The following is a 19,657-nucleotide window of genomic DNA, read 5'->3' on the forward strand; positions in this document are numbered from 1 at the left end:
CAGACCTACAAATACTAAATCCATCATATGAGCAATTATTGATTGGTCATAAGCAATTCCTGAAAACAAAACTTCAGACCTGTTAGCCAGTGGAAACCTTCATCATCCCAAGAGTGCATCTGCCCTTTGGCTTCAGCTCAAAGGAATGTGGCCTTAAACTTGGGAGCAAGGAAGCAGAGCCCCCTCTGTGAGTGTTCGGAACACATGAGGGGTGGCAATGAGCCTTATCCTCTTTAACAGCTCTTGAGTCCCGAGCGGAGTATGTAATGGACTGCGGTCCTGTTCTGTTGTGCAGTCTGAGTCATCCCCATTTATTACATAACCACACACTAATGTGCAGGGGGACCCAAGGTTGCACTAAGATTTAGATGATCGGATGCCAAGCTGCCAACGAATGTAAATTAAAAGCAAGAACAGCTTGTTTTTTCAATCATTTTATTGGCTTGGTTCTTTTTCTGCCCTTGCAAATGATGGCAAGAAACTCTTTATGTGAAGAGAGATGAGATTTTTAGGAAGTACAACCTATTTTGGTGCCTATATACACAAACAAACCAATAAAATGTTCATTGCATTGGAAAACATACTTGGAGAGAAGTATGTTCATGCACCCAAAAGACAGATAGCAATTGCAAATGACTTGTCCACCTGCTGTGCAGAATGGCTGACAAAGGCCATAACCAGCTGGTTTCACAGCAGATCCGACCTTGTTAATCACACAATGAGTATATTTATAATAATTATATAGTATATATTTTGTAAGAAAATGTATTCATTATTTAATATCTTCCAACAAACTTTGCTCTGTTGTTCCGTCTTCTGCTTCAGATCCATGCGGGCACACGTGGGAAGAATGAGACATGCACACAGTGGTATGCTTCACACCTCCTTGAAAGTTTATTGATCAGATACACAGTTCATATACTTCTTGTCATGCATATTAATTTGTCATAGAACAAAGACTTTCAGAATTGATTGTATAAACAAATGAACAGATTATCATAAGTACTTCCTTTTACCATAAATGTATGCTTCTGGTTCATCTTCATCCTCCTTGATCTTCATCAATATCCCAAAATATGATACCTTATGCATGTAAATAATTTTTAATTGTAAACATTTTATTTGACTCCCTATATAGACTTTCCCAAGGCCTACTGAACTTGACTACAGAAATAAGCATTATTCACTAGTTCTTTCTCACAGTTTTTGGCTACAGAAACCAGTCATCTACTAAGAGGGGGAACTTGTGTCCAGTTATCTGAGACCCTTATTATCCTTAGATAATACAGATAAACCACAATAGTTTGCCATTTAAATATATTCTAAACTGCACCTACAAAATTACATGACATAATGAATGTATCCTCTTTAATGGGATTCATAAAATGCAGTACATAATTAAATTAATTAAACATATTTAAACAAATGAAACTAAATCAAAAGAGTTTTATAAAAAAAAGAGAGATTTCTATGATCTTCAATGTCTTGCCTTAATCCACTTTAAGTTCAGAATTACCAATGCTAATAACTATTCTCATTGTACAACTAATATGCAATTCAAGAGGACTTTTAAACGCCTTACTAAAATTGTCCTCTTTTACTATCCGTTCTTAAACCAAACAGGAAGTCACAAAGATTCACCAGACCAAATAAGCCATTTCTGATCCGCTCAGTCCAAACAAGCCGCTGCGGCGATCGAATAACTTGACATCGATTATTTACGCCTGATTCTAATGTTTTCCTTTCTAAAAGCGGACGCGATGAAGCCCTGTCAGATGTTCATTATAACTTTATTATTGTCTTAAATTAAGACTGCTAGTGTTTTCGACCGGCCATATTGGTTGTCATTATTCAGGCGAAGTTATATCAAGAGTATAAACTGTAACGAAAAGCAAAAAACTCCTGCAGATCCAGTGCAGGGTCTTTGCTATAGGCCCATCGCCTGACAAATCTGCATTTTTCTTTTATATGCGTTTCGTTTTATTCACTACAGTTTTGCATAACACTTCGTCGATCACTGAAGATGGACACAGACAAGTTTAACTACGTGTATAGTTGCGATTTGGACATAAACGTCCAACTGAAAATGTGAGTATGTTTCTGGACCTTAGTCATTGTCTTGATTGCAGAACTGTCAAACCAGCAGAATGTCAACAGAGATCGAGTAACGGCTCTTTGCTCATAGAAACATCGCTCTTATTATTGGAAGATCATGATGTGGTATAGCTACTCGATGTAATTTATTAATATGGTTTTAAATATATTGTCTACTTCGTCAAAGATAAAATCAGCAAATCTCCCTATGTAGAGGACATAATGTAGTACATTTACTCTTCCCTCCGTTATATCAAATCGTTGTTTTTGTGATGTTTACCAAAGCTAGCATGGCAACACTATGAGTCAGAAGAACAAAGTGTTAACACGAGTCCAGCGAGAGCTGTTGTGTTTTAGGGCTGCCATCTGTCTATTGACATCATTCTCCTTTTGCCCTCGATCTTAACGAGTCTCTGTCCGCGTGTGGATCATAAATGATTCTTCTGACCCCTAGTTTTTGTCCGGCTGCACACGCACGCATAATTACGTTAGAAGGACAGAAAAAATCCCAGGGTGCTAGTGAGCAAACTTTTACGCAAGACCTCATCATAAGATTGTGAAGCCAAACTGCATGAAGAAGAGCTGTCACCATGTGAAGCACTTGAAACAACGGGGTGATTCTGACAGGGCTGACCTTCATAATTTAAAGGGATAGTTCACCCAAAAATGAACATTTTTGCCTCATTGCAAAGTTCCAAACCTTTATGAGTTAATTTCTTCTGTTGAACACAAAAGAAGATATTTTAAAGAATGTTGGCAATCAAACAGTTGACCGTAGCCATTGACTTCCATGATAAAAAAAAATACTATGGAAGTGAATGGGTGCCGTCAACTTTCTGGTGACCAACATTCTTTAAAATATCTTCTGTTGTGTTCAACAGAAGAAATTAACTCATACAGGTTTGGAAAAACATGAGGGTGAGTAAATGATGACACATTTTTCATTTTTGGGTGAACTATCCATTTAAGTGTGAAATAGGAATTAAATAGGAAGGAAAAAAAGACGTTTAAGGAACGCTGTCAATGTCTAAGTATTAAAACATCTTTAAAAAGTGCATGTTGCATATTTTAGATAGCGCTTGGAGTATCGGACACATCAACAAAATTGAAACAAATTAATACTTTTATTAAGCAAGAACACATTAAATTTATCAGAAATAATAGTATATAATAGGTTAGTTCACCCAAAATGAATATTCTGTCATTAATTACTCACCCTCATGTGAGCAGTCTTTCTCTCCATTGACTATACAACTACCACTTTCTAGCCCGGGAAAGTAATCCATGTGACTCCAGTGATTTAACCTCAATTTTATGGAGCTACACGAGTGCTTTGTTTGCACAAATAACATCATTTTCCACGTCTTTTTTTCTTCAAAATATTAATCTCAAAGCATCTCGCGACAACACAACACACATGCGTATTATTTTGGTAAAGTATGTTTTTTGTTGCACAAAGCACTTGCGTCACTCCATAAACAGGAGGTTAAATCACTGGAGTCACATGGATTACTTAAATGATGTCTTTAATATCTTTCTCGAGCTTAAAAGTGGTAGTTGCATAGCTGTCAATGGAGGGACCGGAAGCTCTCAAGATTTCATTAAAAAGATCTTCATTTGTTTTCCGAAGATGAACAAATGTCTTATGGATTTGGAGGAATAAATTACATTTAAAAATAGAAATTTATTTTCATTTTTTTTAAATTAAAATAGAAAACATTTTAAACATTCATTTTAAATTGTAGTAATATTTCACAATATTGCTGTTTTTACTGTATTTTTGATTTGAAAAAAAAAAAAAAATGCAGCCTTGATGAGCATAAGAATCTTTCAGAAACATAAAAAAGTCTTAGTGTTAACATATCTCCAAAGTATATTACCAAAACCATGTTTTGTTAATAAAGTGTTTACAGTTAAAATTCTATAATCATTTTACTTTATGTGTTATATTCACCATTTACTTTCATTAAATGGAAAAAAGATGCAATGAAAATTAATGTAGACTTTTGAGGCTTTAACATCCTGCAGAATATCGTGTGTGTGTGTATATATATATATATTTAGTTTTATGTTCCACAAATGACAGTACTAACAACTAGCGTCAGTGTGAATATAATGTGCGGTGGAAAATTCATGGAAATCATTGGTCAAATAGCTGAAATTTAGACCCCAAATATCTTGACATTGTGTTGTGTGCTGACTGAGCAAAAATAGCCTTTGGTTTGTGTTTGCTTTTGCAGAGGCAGTCTAGAGGGCAAGAGAGAGCAGAAGAGCTATAAATCTCTGCTCGAGGACCCCATGCTGCGATTCTCAGGACTCTATCAGGAGAGCTGCTCCGACCTATACGTCACCTGTCAGGTGTTTGCTGAGGGCAAGCCACTCGCTCTGCCAGTACGGACGTCTTACAAGGCCTTCAGCACTCGCTGGAAGTGAGTACATTTAACAACGGTTAATCTCCGTATCTCACACTGTGGCTCACTTTATGCAAGTGTGACCCAGTAATGAGTCAGAGCAGGAAACCAAACAAAATATGCCAGAGATCTGTCGCAGAGATATATAGCCTATATATTTTGGTACCTTTATCATCCTCTCACATATTTACACAGATACATGACAAGTATAATAAATTTTCTTAATTTAGAAAAAAAAAACATTAATACTTTCAGATTTTATTTGTTGACTGTACTGAGTCATGTGTTTTGTCACATTATTTTCCTGGTCTTTTCTTCTTCGCAGCTGGAACGAGTGGCTTAGATTGCCAGTGAAGTACCCTGACCTGCCTCAGAGTGCCCAGGTGACACTAACTGTTTGGGATGTGTATGGACCCGGCCGTGCCACACCTGTTGGGGGCACTACAGTCACCCTGTTTGGGAAATATGGGTAAAATATGGGTCTACTGTTTCATCAGAAATTATGTGTGTACCTCATTAGCTTTCATGTAAACAACTGAAAATGTCATGTGATTGAGCTCTATTTGAATGAAATGTATCTATGGTTAAAAGAGACTTAAATAGCCTGTTGAATATAAGAATAATTGTTTTGAAAACCTTTAAATCTGTCTACTTTCACAATCAGTTTCAAATATTTCTCACTTTTCAAACGTTTGGGGTCAATATGAATTTTTTTTTTTTTCAGCAAGGCTACATTAAATTGATAAAAAGTGACAATTAATAGGATTATAATTTTCAAATATAAAATAAATGCTGTTCTTTTGAACTTTCTAGTCATCAAAGAATTAAAAAAAAAAGAAAAAAAATCACAGTTTCCACAAAAACTTTCCAAATGGCTGCTGAAAACTCAGCTTTGCCAGCATAGGAATAAATTACATTTTAAAATATATATAAAAAAACTTTATTTTGAGCAAATAATTGTAGTCTTGGTGGGCAATTCTTTCAAAAATAAAAAAATAAAATAAAAAAAACTTGCCGATTCCGTACATGTGAAATGCAGTGCAATTTTGGCCCACCAATCTTTGCTGTATACTCTCTTCTAGATATGTCTAGTTTTTGAAGGACAGTTGGACATGATACATTTGTGCAAAATTAAAATGAGGCATTCTGCTTCTAATTCTTGAAAAGAAGGCTTTCTTGGAAATTTACCATTTATGCACTAGGATGCCATGCTGATTTGGCTAAATTCTTTAGGTAGCTGACTTTTCTGACTTAGCTGACTCACTTTTCACAGGACTCTAACGAGAAACAGGACTCTTGCAATTATGGTAACACTGACACCAAATTCTTCTCTTTGATGCACAGAAATTTTGTTCATTTATATCTTCACCCGCATGATAAATTCATTGTAATCCAGAATTTAAATGACATATTACCAGCATATTCAGAATCTGTGATTATATCAAATTAATTAGAATTAATACAAATCTGTGCATGTTCATATAGTCAGTGAGGTGTTATTAATCAATTATTGAAGAGATTGTTAGAGAGACAAACTTGATGTTTTTGTGTGTGACATTTTTCCACAAAAGTTTGCACACCACCCCTCTTTTACATCTAATAAGGGGAATCCCTTATCCTTCTTCATCTCTTTTCTTCTCTCCCTCTGTCTTCCAGAATGTTCCGGCAGGGCATGCATGATCTGAAGGTGTGGCCGGGCGTGGAGGGTGATGGCAGTGAGCCCACTAGTACACCAGGAAGGACCAGCAGCACTCTGTCAGAGGACCAGATGGGCCGCCTAGCCAAGGTCAGTTGAGGGATAGAGACAGAGCGTATTTAAGCCACGCCCACACCCAGAGGGAAAACAATCAAACCGTCTCCATTGACTTTGCATTGCGAGAGGCTGCCTCCTTGTCATTTCTTGCTTCTAACAAAAGACAGAAAAATGCCTAAAAGCTGCTGTGTGACAAGGTGTACAGCAAACAAGCTAAACAACCCAGAAATACGTTTTTATTAGCTCTTGGACCCCAAAAAGCGAGTGTTTATGACATAAAAGTGGATACAGGCAGTTGAGACAGAGCGTCACGTGTCTCATTACTCTGAGAACTAACGTACGCCCGCTGGAGGAGACCGTAATCGGCAACACAGGATAGTTTATCTTACAGAAATATAATATATAAAACTGACATTTGGATATTTGACTCACCAGTGACCAAATGTTTAACTTACTGCACACGTGGTGTATTTTTAGTGCATATGAGTGTCAGGATCCCACAATTTACCCATTCGTTCCAGCCTGTATCCACTTTTATGTCCTCAAACGCTCGTTTTTTGGGGTCGACAGTTTATGAAAACTTATTTCTGGGTTTCTTAGCTTGTTTGCTGTACACCTTGTCGCATAGCAGCTTTTAGGCATTATTCTGTCTTTTGTTAGAAGCAAGAAATGACAAGGAGGCAGCCTCTCGCAATGCAAAGTCAATGGAGAGCGTTGGACTGTTTTCCCCCCGGGTGGGCGTGGTCTTCAGATTATGACGCGTTGCGCTCTGTCTCTATTGGGGAGTGGAGAAGCCCAACTGAGACAGAAAGGCGAGAAATATGCCTGTGGACAGTTACTGCACATGAGGGATATGTTAAATGAAAAGTGGGTGGCAGGGTGGGATAGATGGATGTGCTGTTTGTGTTTATAGATTACACAATTTGTGGAAAGAATGAGAATTGAGAATGTTTGGGAGTGTGATTGTGAGTGTGTGTGCGTGTGTTCTCTAAAAGGACATGTTTTAACTGCCCTCTGTTCCAGGGCCCAGACCTGGAGATACTTAGTGACGTGAGTATGAGAGAAAAAGGGACAGGAATGCTGAATGTGTGTGTGTGTATGTGTGTGTATGTGTATGTGTGTGTCTCATATCTTTGGGCAAGATATAGGATGGGTTCCATACTTAGCTTGTTTAATTTGACCCACATTTTCACAAATAGGATAAGTATATAATTCTATGTGTGTTTTGGACTTTCAAGCACTGACATTTTGGACATTGCTTGCCCTCACCATTTTTTTTTTTTTATTTAACATTTTATATTCATTTTTGTTTTTGAGAATTCATGTGCAGCAGTAAAGCTTTTATAAAGCACACCAAGTGTTCAGGGGAATTGAGAAACGCTTTTTATGACACTATAAATTAGAGCTGCTCGATTAATCGTTAAAAGATCGCGATACCGATTAAAACACCAATGCAATCGTATTTCTTAATGACAAGGATTCGGCTATGTCTATTAAACCTTTGACAAGTACGATCACAGCGAACATCCAAATCTGAGTTGTTGCTGCCACTGCCCCAGAGAGACCAGTTGTCATGTATAGATATGAAACGGCTTCACAAACAGTCTTTTCAACCACACAGTATCTTTATTTCTGTGTTACAATAATTCAAATTATCATAAAATATATAAACACTGATGTCTACAGTAGTGATCAAAATAAAGATTGCATCAATTACATCATTACACCAGTAGATGGCGACAATTGACTGTAAAAAAATGTATTTGTCATTGAATGTTGACATTAAAAAATGTTGAGTCTTTATGAGCGACTCATTGAATCAATCATTTATTCATTCAAACAAACCGATTTTTTTTAATTAATTAAAATTACTTAAATATTTTAACATTTATTTATAATTATATCATTTGCAGCATTTCATATTTTATCAGAACCTCTAGTAAATTGCATGTTATTTTGTTTAGTGGTCTATTCAGAATCGTGAAACAAAAAAATGTATTCTCAAATCAGAATCATGCAGCTCTAAATTCTACTATAAATGAATTTTTTTAAATGTGGCAGGTCAGATACAACTTGAGCCCTTTTAACAACATCTTTCAACTAAATGTTTCAACTCATGTTATGGCCATGTAAAAGCTGGTAAGCTTGCCTAAACCTCTGTTCACAACAATCGTGTCTGTAATGTATAACCAGACGTTCATCTACAGAAAAACAGTTCTACATCAAACGGACAATTTAGAAGAATCTACAGATTAAATAAAAAGAGTGTTGTGCTGGATAATTCATCTAAGTCAGAATGATTTGCTGTGGATGCCGTTGACAAAGCTTAACTTGTTTGAAACTGGGAACATTCCTTGAAATGTTATGGATATTATGTTTAGCCACTAAAACACAAGTATGGCTGGTTAAACAAAGTCCTCTTAGACTCTTGGTGGCCTTTAGATGAGATGTGTTATTGTACTAACTATTACTAACTGTTTGTTTAGAAAGGGCTGAGTCATCTTAGTGTGCTACTACTTTGTACTGGCAACTACTGAATGTCCTTACTTGCTAATGGGCGTTTTTGTGTTTGAGGCTCTTGCAGGCTGACACGCCACTGTCATATGATTGGCTAAAGGATTGTGCACACAAGGTATTAGTGTTACTGGTCTTCATTACTGGTTCTTTTTCTTTAAGCTTTCTCTCTTTGCCTTTCTCTCTCTTTCTGTCTCTCCCAGCTAACAAAAGCTCATCGTCAGGGTCACATGGTTAAAGTAGACTGGCTGGATCGCTTGACCTTCAGAGAGATTGAGATGATCAATGAGGTGAGTGGGTTTGGGGTAAACGGTGTCATGATACGACATCACTATAATTTTTGTAACCTCTTTGTAGAGCCCAAACTAAAAACCACAAGTATGTCAAATTAAGATGATTCATAAAGTTTTTTTTTTTTCTCTACAGAGTGAGAAACGTAGCTCTAATTTCATGTATCTTATGGTGGAATTCCCCCGTGTCAAAAGTGGCGAACGAGAATACAGCATTGTCTATTACGAAAAGGTATATCCATTTTTAACTACATCTTTTGCTACAAAGTGAAAATTGATTCAGAATAACCCTGTTTACTTTCCCTGTTAATGCATGATTCATCAAAATGTATCAGCTCTGCTTCACTTCTAAATTTTTAGTTGACTAGGTTGTGATATTAATAAAATAACTATTTAAGCATTTTTAGCATATGCTTGTTTTTGGGAAAGCAGTTTTTCAAAAATCTTGCCAATTGCTAATAGTTATTTAATGTGGTTAATGTAACATGTATTAACATTTAGTTTGAAAAGAATAGCTTGTTGAGGGTGAACTTGAACTTGATGGTTATTCGTGTCAAAAAGCATTTTTAGGAAGCAGTCCCACACAATTATAACTGCAAATTAGCTGTCAGAAATAAATACTTTAACAATCTTATCATTTTTAGATGGGTAAAAACAAGCCCCAACTTACAGTTTTAGAATTTTTTTAACTTTTTTTTTTAAGTAAAATGGGTTGTTGGACCCATTGGATTGATCAAAATTTTTTAAAAGGAGTGTAGTTAAAAGACCAGGGCCCGTATTCATAAAGATTCTAAGAATCCTCTCAGAAAACTCTTAATTTAGCTTAAAAACTTTTACGTAGGAGTCTTAGCTTAAGAGCAATTCGGGACTGATCTGAGAGCAACTCTGAGTAAGGAAAAGACAAAAACTTTTATCTTAGTAAGAAGGCGGGGTTGACCCCGTTGCTATGTATGACACAATCTTTTGAAGACTGTGATTGGTTGGTTGTCCAAGAAGGGGAAAAAAGTGATTTTAAGTATAGGGTCTATTCTAAGCCTTCACTTTGAAATTACATGCGTAATTTTTCCTATTTGACCATTCTCACACACACACATTATATATATAAATCCTTATTTTATTAACCATGCTGTTGATTTCCTATAAGGTATTTGCTTGGCTTAGAATGATAAAAATTGTTCCACTCTTTCTAATTACACTGATTGTTGGCATGTCTATTTAAATGGTGGTTTGAATGTTGGTTTTAATGTATCAAACATGGAATTTTCCCAGTTGCCAAATATCGTAATGTAGTGATTACTTTCATTTCGGGCGCTATGGCATTTCTGCGCTGTGTTGGAGATATTAGCGTGTCTCTAAAAAGATCTGTCACAAACATGATCCCTGCATGATCTAATTTAAAGCGTCTTATTAACTCACTGTCATCCATTGTCTGCAACACATTTCTTCTCCTTCTTCGTCTTTCTGCCATTTTCTCCTCTGCTAAAGAAACTCTTAAGCCTCTTAAAAGTCCTCGTCTGTGCTCCTAACAATTTTGACCTTAAGACCTCTTTTAAGGGTTAAGATGCTTTCTGAATTACTTTTTTCTTTACTAGGATTTTTTCTTTAAATTTAAGAGTAAACGCCCACATTTCTAAGAATTTTCTTAGAATTTTGTCACTAGGAGCTACTCTTTGCATTAAGATTCTTTATGAATACGGGCCCTGGTAAATTTAAGTGACTCTCTTTTCAGGATGCTGATGATTCCTCCCCTTTGCCAACCAGTTCAGATATTGTGAAAGTCCCAGACCCTCAGATGTGCATGGTGAGTGGAAATAAAAACAAAAAAGTCAGTTAACTTGGGTTCATTGGTTTGAGAATCTGTGATAAATGTCTGTCTTAGGCCCTGTTTACACCTGGTATTAAGATGCGTTTTGGTCGATCGGATCACAAGTAGACGAGGGAGACACATTCCCGTTTACACCTGGTGTTTTAATCTCTTTTGTCCACCTTAAATTACTTCTGTCCTGATTTCTTCAAGGGGAGGGTGAGTGCGTGTTAGAAATCAGGAATGGTGAGAGAACATTGTGCTTGGCAAATTTTTCATCTTCAAACCAAACTTGGGTCTTCAGCCGTCAAAGTTTAAATCCTTTCTGGATAGCACACTTCCCATAATGTTTATGCATTAGGTCAGTAGGCGGAGAGAAGGCGGTCTTTTGTGGCTGTTCGATCATATGAGCATTTACACTACAAAAGCAAACTAAACCTCTGGGATCGGTCGAAAGTGGACAAGCTCAAAACGTTTTAGACCCCATTTACACCTGTATTTAGCGCCGTCCACTTGTGATCTTAATACCAGGTGTAAACCGGGCTTTAAACACAAATGGTGGTGTATATTTTGCCACTTGATAATGTAAAAAATACTTTTCATGTAAAATGACAAAGCTGGTACTTACTGGTGCTGGTCTTCTGTTGCAGGAGAACCTTGTGGAGAGTAAGCATCATAAACTGGCCCGTAGTTTGCGCAGCGGACCGTCTGACCACGATCTCAAACCTAATGCGGCCACACGTGATCAACTCAATGTTAGTGATGAAGAGAAAAGAAGTCCACAAGACATCTCTGCAGATGCGTTTTTAATATGTATGTATTTATCTGTCATAGATCATAGTGAGCTACCCACCCACTAAACAGCTAAGCTCTGAGGAACAGGACCTTGTGTGGAAGTTTAGATACTACCTCACTACACAAGAAAAGGTGAGTGAGCACATGTACTGTACACTAACCATTTAAAAGTCGGGTTGGGTCAAAGTTGGGTCAGTAAAAAAGAAATGAAGGCTTTTATTCAGCAAAGATGCATTAAATTGATCAAAAGTGACAGTAAAGACATGTATAATGTTACAAAAGATTTCTATTTCAAATATATGATTTTCTTTTTAACTTTCTAGTTATCAAAGAATCCTGAAAAAATATTTTGCCATCACAGGAATAAATTACATTTCTTAAATAGAACAGTTGTTTCACAATATTACTGGGTTTTTTTTTAGCAAATAAATGCAGCCTTGGTGAGCATAAGAGACAAAATAAATAAATAATAATAAAATAAATCTTACCAACCCCAAACATTTGAAATTATGTTTCCATGTTTACTAGTGTTGCCCCATTGGTAGTAGGATGGTGTCTCAGTCTTACTCTGTGTCCAAGGCAGGATCTAATTGTGGCTCTGTTTTTAGGCTTTGACTAAGTTCCTGAAGTGTGTGAACTGGGATCTGCCCCAGGAGGCCAAACAGGCCCTGGAGCTGCTGGGAAAGTGGCGGCCGATGGATGTGGAGGATTCCCTGGAGCTGCTGTCCTCTCAGTTTACCAACCCCACAGTCAGACGCTACGCCGTCGCGAGGCTGCAGCAGGCTGACGATGAGGTACAATCTACAGTACATGTGTTTCTGTGTCTTTATGTATGTCTGTATGAGTATATGTGTCAGTATATGTCTTTGTGCGTCAAATGATTTTATACTTTCTAATGCAGTATTAACTAATTTCATGTATTAGAGGAACCTGATTCCTGCGGATAAACATTTAATTCTGCTTATTTTTCTGACCCTTCAGAGAATGAATTGTGATGCATACAATAACCATACCATACACACACCTCATCTCTCTTTGTAATTCCTTCTAGGATCTGCTAATGTACCTGCTCCAGCTGGTACAGGCGTTGAAATATGAGAACTTCATTGATATCCAGGGTGGTTTGGAGCCTGCCAGTAAGAGAGACAGTCAGGGGGTTCTGGCAGAGAGCTCAACAATAGGAGATCTGGAAAGGTCAGCTGAAACCTCACAGAACATACATCTATGGGAAATGGGAATCCCACACACATTACTTTTCATACAATCACAGCATCTTTCAACATCTTTGCATGCACGATTTCCAGAGATGCTCTGAATATATGTACTGTTGGAATTCTAAACAATTAAAAATTGAAAAACAAAAACGTGAGGGTTCCACTCACTGATATATTTTTTGTAGTTCCCAGATGGCATCAACCATCCCTGTGATACCCAGTGGGCAGAAAGGCAAAGAGGGAGCAGATGGTGAAAATCTAGAGGTAAGTGTAAAATAAAAAGTTAGCAGATGTAAAAAAAAAACAACAACAAAAAAACAGTTTATTTTAGATAAAGGGGATGTGGAGATTATGTAACAATGTATGGCTTGTGTTCCACAGCAAGATCTGTGCACTTTCCTTATATCACGTGCCTGCAAAAACTCCACTCTGGCAAACTATCTATACTGGTGAGTTCATTAATCAAGGGGTTTTGCAGTTCTTGCATGACTATAACAATTTCAACCGATTCCAAATGTTGGATTTAAAACTAAAAGAAAATGTTTTTTGGATATTGTCTTCTACTGCAGGTATGTAATAGTGGAGTGTGAGGATCAGGACACCCAGCAGAGAGACCCAAAAACCCATGACATGTACCTCAATGTAATGAGGCGGTTCAGTCAGGCTCTGCTCAAGGTACCTTCACATTCTGAACCCACATGACTGACAACAAAATTAATTTGATAATATACACTACTGTTCAAAAGTTTGGAGTCAGTAAGACTTTCAATTGTTTTTGAAAGACGTCACTTATGCTCACCAAGGCTGTAATTATTTGATCAAAAATACAGTAAAATTGTAAAATAGTATTACGATTTAAATATCTGTTTGCTTTTTTTATATATTGTTATATTTGAACTATATTTTATTTATATTTTATCTTTAATTACATTTTTTTTAAATGTAATTTATTCCTGTAATGGCAAAGCTGAATGTTCAGCATCATTACTTCAGTCTTCAGTGTCACATGATCCTTCAGAAATTCTATATTCTTATTATTATCAATGTTAAATTCTTTTTTTCAGGATTATTTGATTGATGAACAGAACACCCTTTGTTTGAAATATCTTTTATAACATTATAAATGTCTTTTCTGTCACTTTTGATCAATTTAATGCATCCTTACTAAATAAAAGTTGCTAAAATAAAAAACAACAACTTTTGAACACCACTGTACCTAATCAGGCATGATGCTCAAGTTTTCAGCATCAAGCAATTTGTTCGTCTACACAATCACAACCAATTAGGAGATATTCAATCTAGTTAAGATTGTACTTTCAAAGTGCATACAAAAAGCATTTGTCTGATTATATTGCAAATTCATGCCTCTTATACATATGATTGGTTGATTAAAGTAAATTGATGTGAAGTGTTGAAATAGAAGATTTTGAAAATAATGTGATGTTTATATCTATTTCCAGGGTGATAAGAGTGTAAGAGTGATGCGCTCCCTTCTGGCCTCCCAGCAGACATTTGTAGACAGACTAGTGCAACTCATGAAAGCTGTTCAGAGAGAGAGCGGAAACCGCAAGAAAAAGGTACGGAACATCTGCTGTAGATCATGAGGAATCTTTTGTAAAGTTTTTTTGTTACATTTCATTTTTTTCTATCTCTGATTCTGACAGACGGAGCGGTTACAGAGCCTGTTGGCTGATAACGAGAAGGTGAATCTGTCAGAGATCGAGCCCATCCCTCTCCCTCTGGAACCCCAAATCCGCATCAAAGGCATCATACCTGAGACTGCAACACTCTTTAAGGTATTGTGCATCATTTATATCCATTACACTGAGTCTCACATGCATCCATCCACCCCTGACTGCAGTTTTTGTCTCTTTCAGAGTGCTCTGATGCCAGCAAAGCTCATCTTTAAGACAGAGGATGGGGAGCTATATCCAGTCATCTTTAAACATGGAGATGACCTGAGACAGGACCAGCTCATCCTGCAGATTATTTCACTCATGGATAAGGTCCGAAGAGCTCATTACATCTCCTCACACATTTCCAACAGTTCACATAGTTCATATCAGTATTCATTAATGTCTTCTTACATATCTGTACAGACAACAAAAAAAAAAAACATTTGCTTTTGTTTTATATAATGCTATTGCTAAAATAAAATTGAGTTTACTAGATTTTTTTGTTGATTGTTAGCTTTTTTTATCTTGAGCAGTTGCTGAGGAAAGAGAATTTGGACCTGAAGTTGACTCCATACAAAGTTCTGGCGACCAGCACCAAACATGGTCAGTGCTGCTTCACCTATTGAGCCAGTCAATGCACGTGTGGGAGTTTCGTTTCACACTGGATGCATATGATTTGTCTGCAGGTTTTATGCAGTTTATGCAATCAGTGCCTGTGGCTGAAGTTTTGGCGACTGAAGGCAACATTCAGGTAATGCAATACAATATAGTTCTGCAGTCCTGCTTCTGGAGTTCCAACCCTAACCATTTAATCAAGGTCTCCTGGGTCGCTTGAAACCTCCAGGCAGGTGCGTTAGTGCAGTTTGGAGCCCAGGTCCACCATGAATAGGATTGGACACCCATTTCACTTGGATATACATCACAATAGGGGAAAAAAAAGACTATCGTATTTTAATATTTTAAAATAAAAGTAATATTTTATTACTTACATTTGTATAATAGAATTGTAGGCGCAAGGTGCTTTGGCACATACCAAATAGTGGTTGTATTAAACGCATTCTATTGTGTTTATTTGTAATATAACTAAAGAAAAAGCTCTCTTATCTTTTTTATTTCTCCTGATTAATTATGTCTCCATGCAGAGTTTCTTCCGAAAGCATGCTCCGAATGATAAGGGGCCATATGGCATCAGCTCTGAAGTCATGGACACGTACGTTAAAAGCTGTGGTGAGCTTCAGTTTGTTTATTTAGCTTTATTAATTATTTAATTCTTTATAAATCATTATTTGCGTGCCGTGTACTAAATCATGATATACTTTTCAGCGGGCTATTGTGTCATCACCTACATCCTAGGGGTTGGAGACCGACATCTAGACAATTTACTTCTCACAAAGACTGGTAAACTCGGCTTTCAATGACTTTATACACTGAAAAAAACTGATTGGGCGTGCTGATCTGTATCTCTGGGTTGCAGGGAAGCTGTTTCATATCGATTTTGGGTATATTTTGGGTCGGGACCCTAAACCCCTGCCACCCCCTATGAAGCTGAGCAAGGAGATGGTGGAAGGGATGGGGGGCATGCAGAGCGAACAATACCAGGAGTTCAGAAAACAGTGCTACACTGCCTTCCTGCACCTACGCAGGTGAGTTAAAGAAGACCTACTTCCTATATGTAGTGTCTAACTTGAAATCATAACCTTTTTTGTTGTTTTGGTTCTCATATGCAGATACTCCAATCTCATTCTGAATTTGTTCTCTCTGATGGTGGATGCCAACATTCCGGACATTGCACTGGAGCCTGACAAAACTGTGAAAAAGGTTTGTGTGGTCCTAAATGTTTGGCCCCAAAATTTCAGAGGGAGAATAAAATGAGCATTAAGATTTTAACCTGTTTATTCTTTGCCTGCCCACTGCAGGTTCAGGACAAGTTTCGATTGGACCTCTCAGACGAGGAAGCAGTGCATTATATGCAGAGTCTGATTGATGAGAGTGTAGGGGCTTTGTTTGCTGCAGTGGTTGAACAGATACACAAATTTGCACAGGTGTGTATGTTTCCTCATTTTTTTAACGCAATACTTTTTTCCCTTTTGCAAATTCAGCATGGAAACTATTATAGACGAGGCCTATTTATGATGTTACTCAAAACAAGCTTGTTCTGTTACTGTTCTCATTTCTATGGATGGTAGCAATTTTTTTGTCTAAATTCTGGAAAACACTACACAACTTTGCACAGATTTTTTCCCCTGATTTGCTGTCTGGATGAATTAACTCTAGTTGCCAAAGTTCAGGGCCAGTCTGCAGATTTTTGGCAGTCAGGGTTGGAAGATTTCACTCAAAATCACAGTGTAGCCCAGACAATTTTTTAAGCTTCAGTCTTTGATTCTATCCAGAGGAGATCAAACGTTTGATATTTCGAGATGATTTTTGAGCACATTGTTTTCATTTGTCATGCTTCTCTTAGCAATGAAGCACACATTTCGGCTTTCTGAGTATGTTGTGTTCAAAACAATTGGTAACACTTTATTTTGATTGTCCCCCAAAGACATACTACTGACTATAAGTAGCTTTGCAAGTACGTCAACTTAATCCCTGTTCGGACGGGACTAGTTTTCTAAACGACGTTTGAGTTACAGTTCTTATCACTCAACGTCTGTGATTTAATGTACCGATTCGGATGGGACTAAAATCTCCATGTTCATTTCAGAGGTGGGAGTGTGTGTTTTCAAGACGTGGCCTGTGCGTGGGTCACCGTATATATATTTTAATTTATTATTTGTTGGTATGATTTAAAAAAAAAAAAAAACATTAAGTAAACTTCACAAGTTTATAGCAGTGGCTGTTTATAATAAATAAGTGATCTATGAAATCTAGACAAGTATCTTACTAACACTGATAATAAAATGGGCAGTCTTTGTTTTTTCACAGATTTGGCTCTATTTATTAATTGTATATGTTATTTTTTCATTGGATACCATCCATATTGAAACGAAATTAAAGTATGTCGAAGATTGGTACACAAACGATAGCTCAGGTAGGTCAAACAACACATGAGGAGCGTTGGATAATACAACATCAGTGATCACAGACATTCGGACGGGATTAGAGGACCGTAATAGTAGGTAATTTGCCCTGGAATTTTTACAGAGGTTGTGTGACAAAAATTCAGAATTGGCAGATTTGGACAAGATTAAAATCGCAAAGTACGTCTGTGAAACTAGTCCGTCCGAATAGGTCTTTAATCTACTAACGCTAACCTAACAGTCTACTAATAGTTGCAAATTAATGAGTTAGTTGACACGAGTTACAAAGTTACTTAGAGTTAGTAGAATGTCTAAAGTGGACGATCAAAATAAAGTGTAACCGAACAACTTGAAACTTTGTGGGTGATCCTCAGCCATTTTGTGTATGATGCCCATTTGTTTCTCTTCAACAATTTATGATGCTTAGTGTTTAAAAATCTGTGCATATTTTAAGAATCTTGCAGTGTATTCCAGCTTTAATAGTGTTCCCACTTTTGTTAATCAGCTATGATTATTGACAGATCCTGATAAATGGCCAAATAGCGGTCTTTGGATAGCTGACATATTGGACTTTTACTAATGTTTTATATTTAAAATCCACAGTATTGGCGCAGATGAGGTGATGTCATGGAGCAACAGATAGATGGACGGCAACAACAACTGAATGATAGAGACGGGAGAAAAGGACATGTGCCAAGGCCACACTAGTGACATCGTTTTCACCGTGAACCATTCATGCACTAGGTCTTGACTAAACTGAATATATTTGTATATAAAATATAAAATTAACTGTATATGTAAAAAAAAAGAAAAAAAGACAGCCAAATAAAGATTCCAAACTTTAGCATTTGTGTCTACTGGTCAGTATTCACTTTAACACTCTATAGAGTCTATATTAGTAGCTGAAGTCTTTTTATTTATTTTTACAATAGAATGGTAAAAAAAAAAATGTTTCATCCGTTAAATATGTATTTGAAACCCTCGATTAGGGACTGTTGTCTGTTTGGAGGCATCCCTCTATGATAATGAGTGGTTCTGATGCATATGGTGGCTTTAAAGGTTTCTCTGGATGAGAATCTGTGCGTGTTTCCTACAGTGCGAGTCAGCTAGTGAGTCACACCTTCCTATGAGGAGTATTCTCATACAACTTTATTGCACAGCCTATGTATAGAAATTGGGCAAAAAACCTCAATCTTGCACCCAGCTTTAGTCTACTGAGCAACTTTAATGCAAGTCTTCAGTTCTTTTGTTTTTGTAATTAAAAGAATGAAACTTAACGCATTCAATTAATGAACAATACCACTGATGAAGGAAGATACTACATGCACACAAACCAAAACATTACTATAAAGTGATGATTTTGGTCATAAAGTCAGTGCAGGTTTATTGTGCATTTCTTTATATTTCTGTTAGGCAAAGATGAATAAGCATGTACTGTATGTATGCATGTTGTTTTTCAGGCTTGTGGGCTGTGGTTTATTAAAGCTGAACTTGAACTCAGGCAGACTTTTTTCCACTCTGCTACGTTTTGGTCAACAAGAAACTTGACATTTAAAACTCGAGTCATCTGTTGAATGAAATGGCAGTGAATATCTGCTTTTAAAAAATCAGTTTGGAGGTGGTATATTTGTCACATGATTATGGCTTCAGGAAAAAAAGTTAAACAACAAATGTCCCTCTTTCTAACTTACTGTATTTATTAACTAGTTTCCCTTGACTGTTGCAGTACCAAAATTAACACGTCGACTCCACATACGTGTACACTTTCTCAAAAAGGAGAAAATAAGAAAAAACATGCATAATTCTATACAACGCAATATACATGCTACATTTTCCAGAACCTAGAGTCACACTCGGTTCCTGGGAGCGTTTCCATTAATGTTCCAGAGAAACGGCAACATCAGCAGAAATTGTGCACCTTAGCGTGGTTAGCTGTGAGACACGGTCCGAAGAAAATGAGAGTCAAAATGGGGCAACTCTGAGTCAGAAGTGAAAAATATGGAGCAAAAACAACAACAATGAATTCGAGCCATACAGAAACCAAACCGTACTCACAGTTACCCGGACAGAATAAGGATTTATAGCG

General features: G+C 36.9%; 1 protein-coding gene across 2 annotated transcripts; it reads left to right on the forward strand.

Moving 5' to 3' along the window:
• The first annotated feature begins 1,623 nt into the window (after positions 1–1,623).
• Positions 1,624–19,070, forward strand: pik3c3 (phosphatidylinositol 3-kinase, catalytic subunit type 3). 2 transcript variants are annotated; one of them, XM_081392114.1, is made up of 26 exons: positions 1,624–2,088; positions 4,335–4,523; positions 4,831–4,974; positions 6,162–6,291; positions 7,282–7,308; positions 8,976–9,062; positions 9,199–9,294; positions 10,792–10,863; positions 11,517–11,621; positions 11,701–11,793; positions 12,270–12,455; positions 12,713–12,855; positions 13,061–13,139; positions 13,257–13,324; positions 13,445–13,550; positions 14,336–14,452; positions 14,540–14,671; positions 14,753–14,881; positions 15,085–15,154; positions 15,238–15,302; positions 15,694–15,778; positions 15,875–15,949; positions 16,026–16,194; positions 16,279–16,369; positions 16,468–16,593; positions 18,175–19,070. In XM_081392114.1, exons 1-26 carry the CDS (start codon positions 2,024–2,026, stop codon positions 18,187–18,189), a joined length of 2,664 nt encoding a protein of 887 aa, XP_081248240.1. In that variant the 5' UTR covers positions 1,624–2,023; the 3' UTR covers positions 18,190–19,070. The 2 variants fall into 2 exon arrangements, with proteins under 2 accessions (XP_081248240.1, XP_081248241.1); XM_081392115.1 differs by lacking the exon at positions 7,282–7,308.
• The last annotated feature ends 587 nt before the right edge of the window (positions 19,071–19,657 follow it).

This window comes from Scardinius erythrophthalmus (genome assembly GCF_964197995.2).
Source record: "Scardinius erythrophthalmus genome assembly, chromosome: 2".
NCBI lineage: Eukaryota > Metazoa > Chordata > Actinopteri > Cypriniformes > Leuciscidae > Scardinius > Scardinius erythrophthalmus.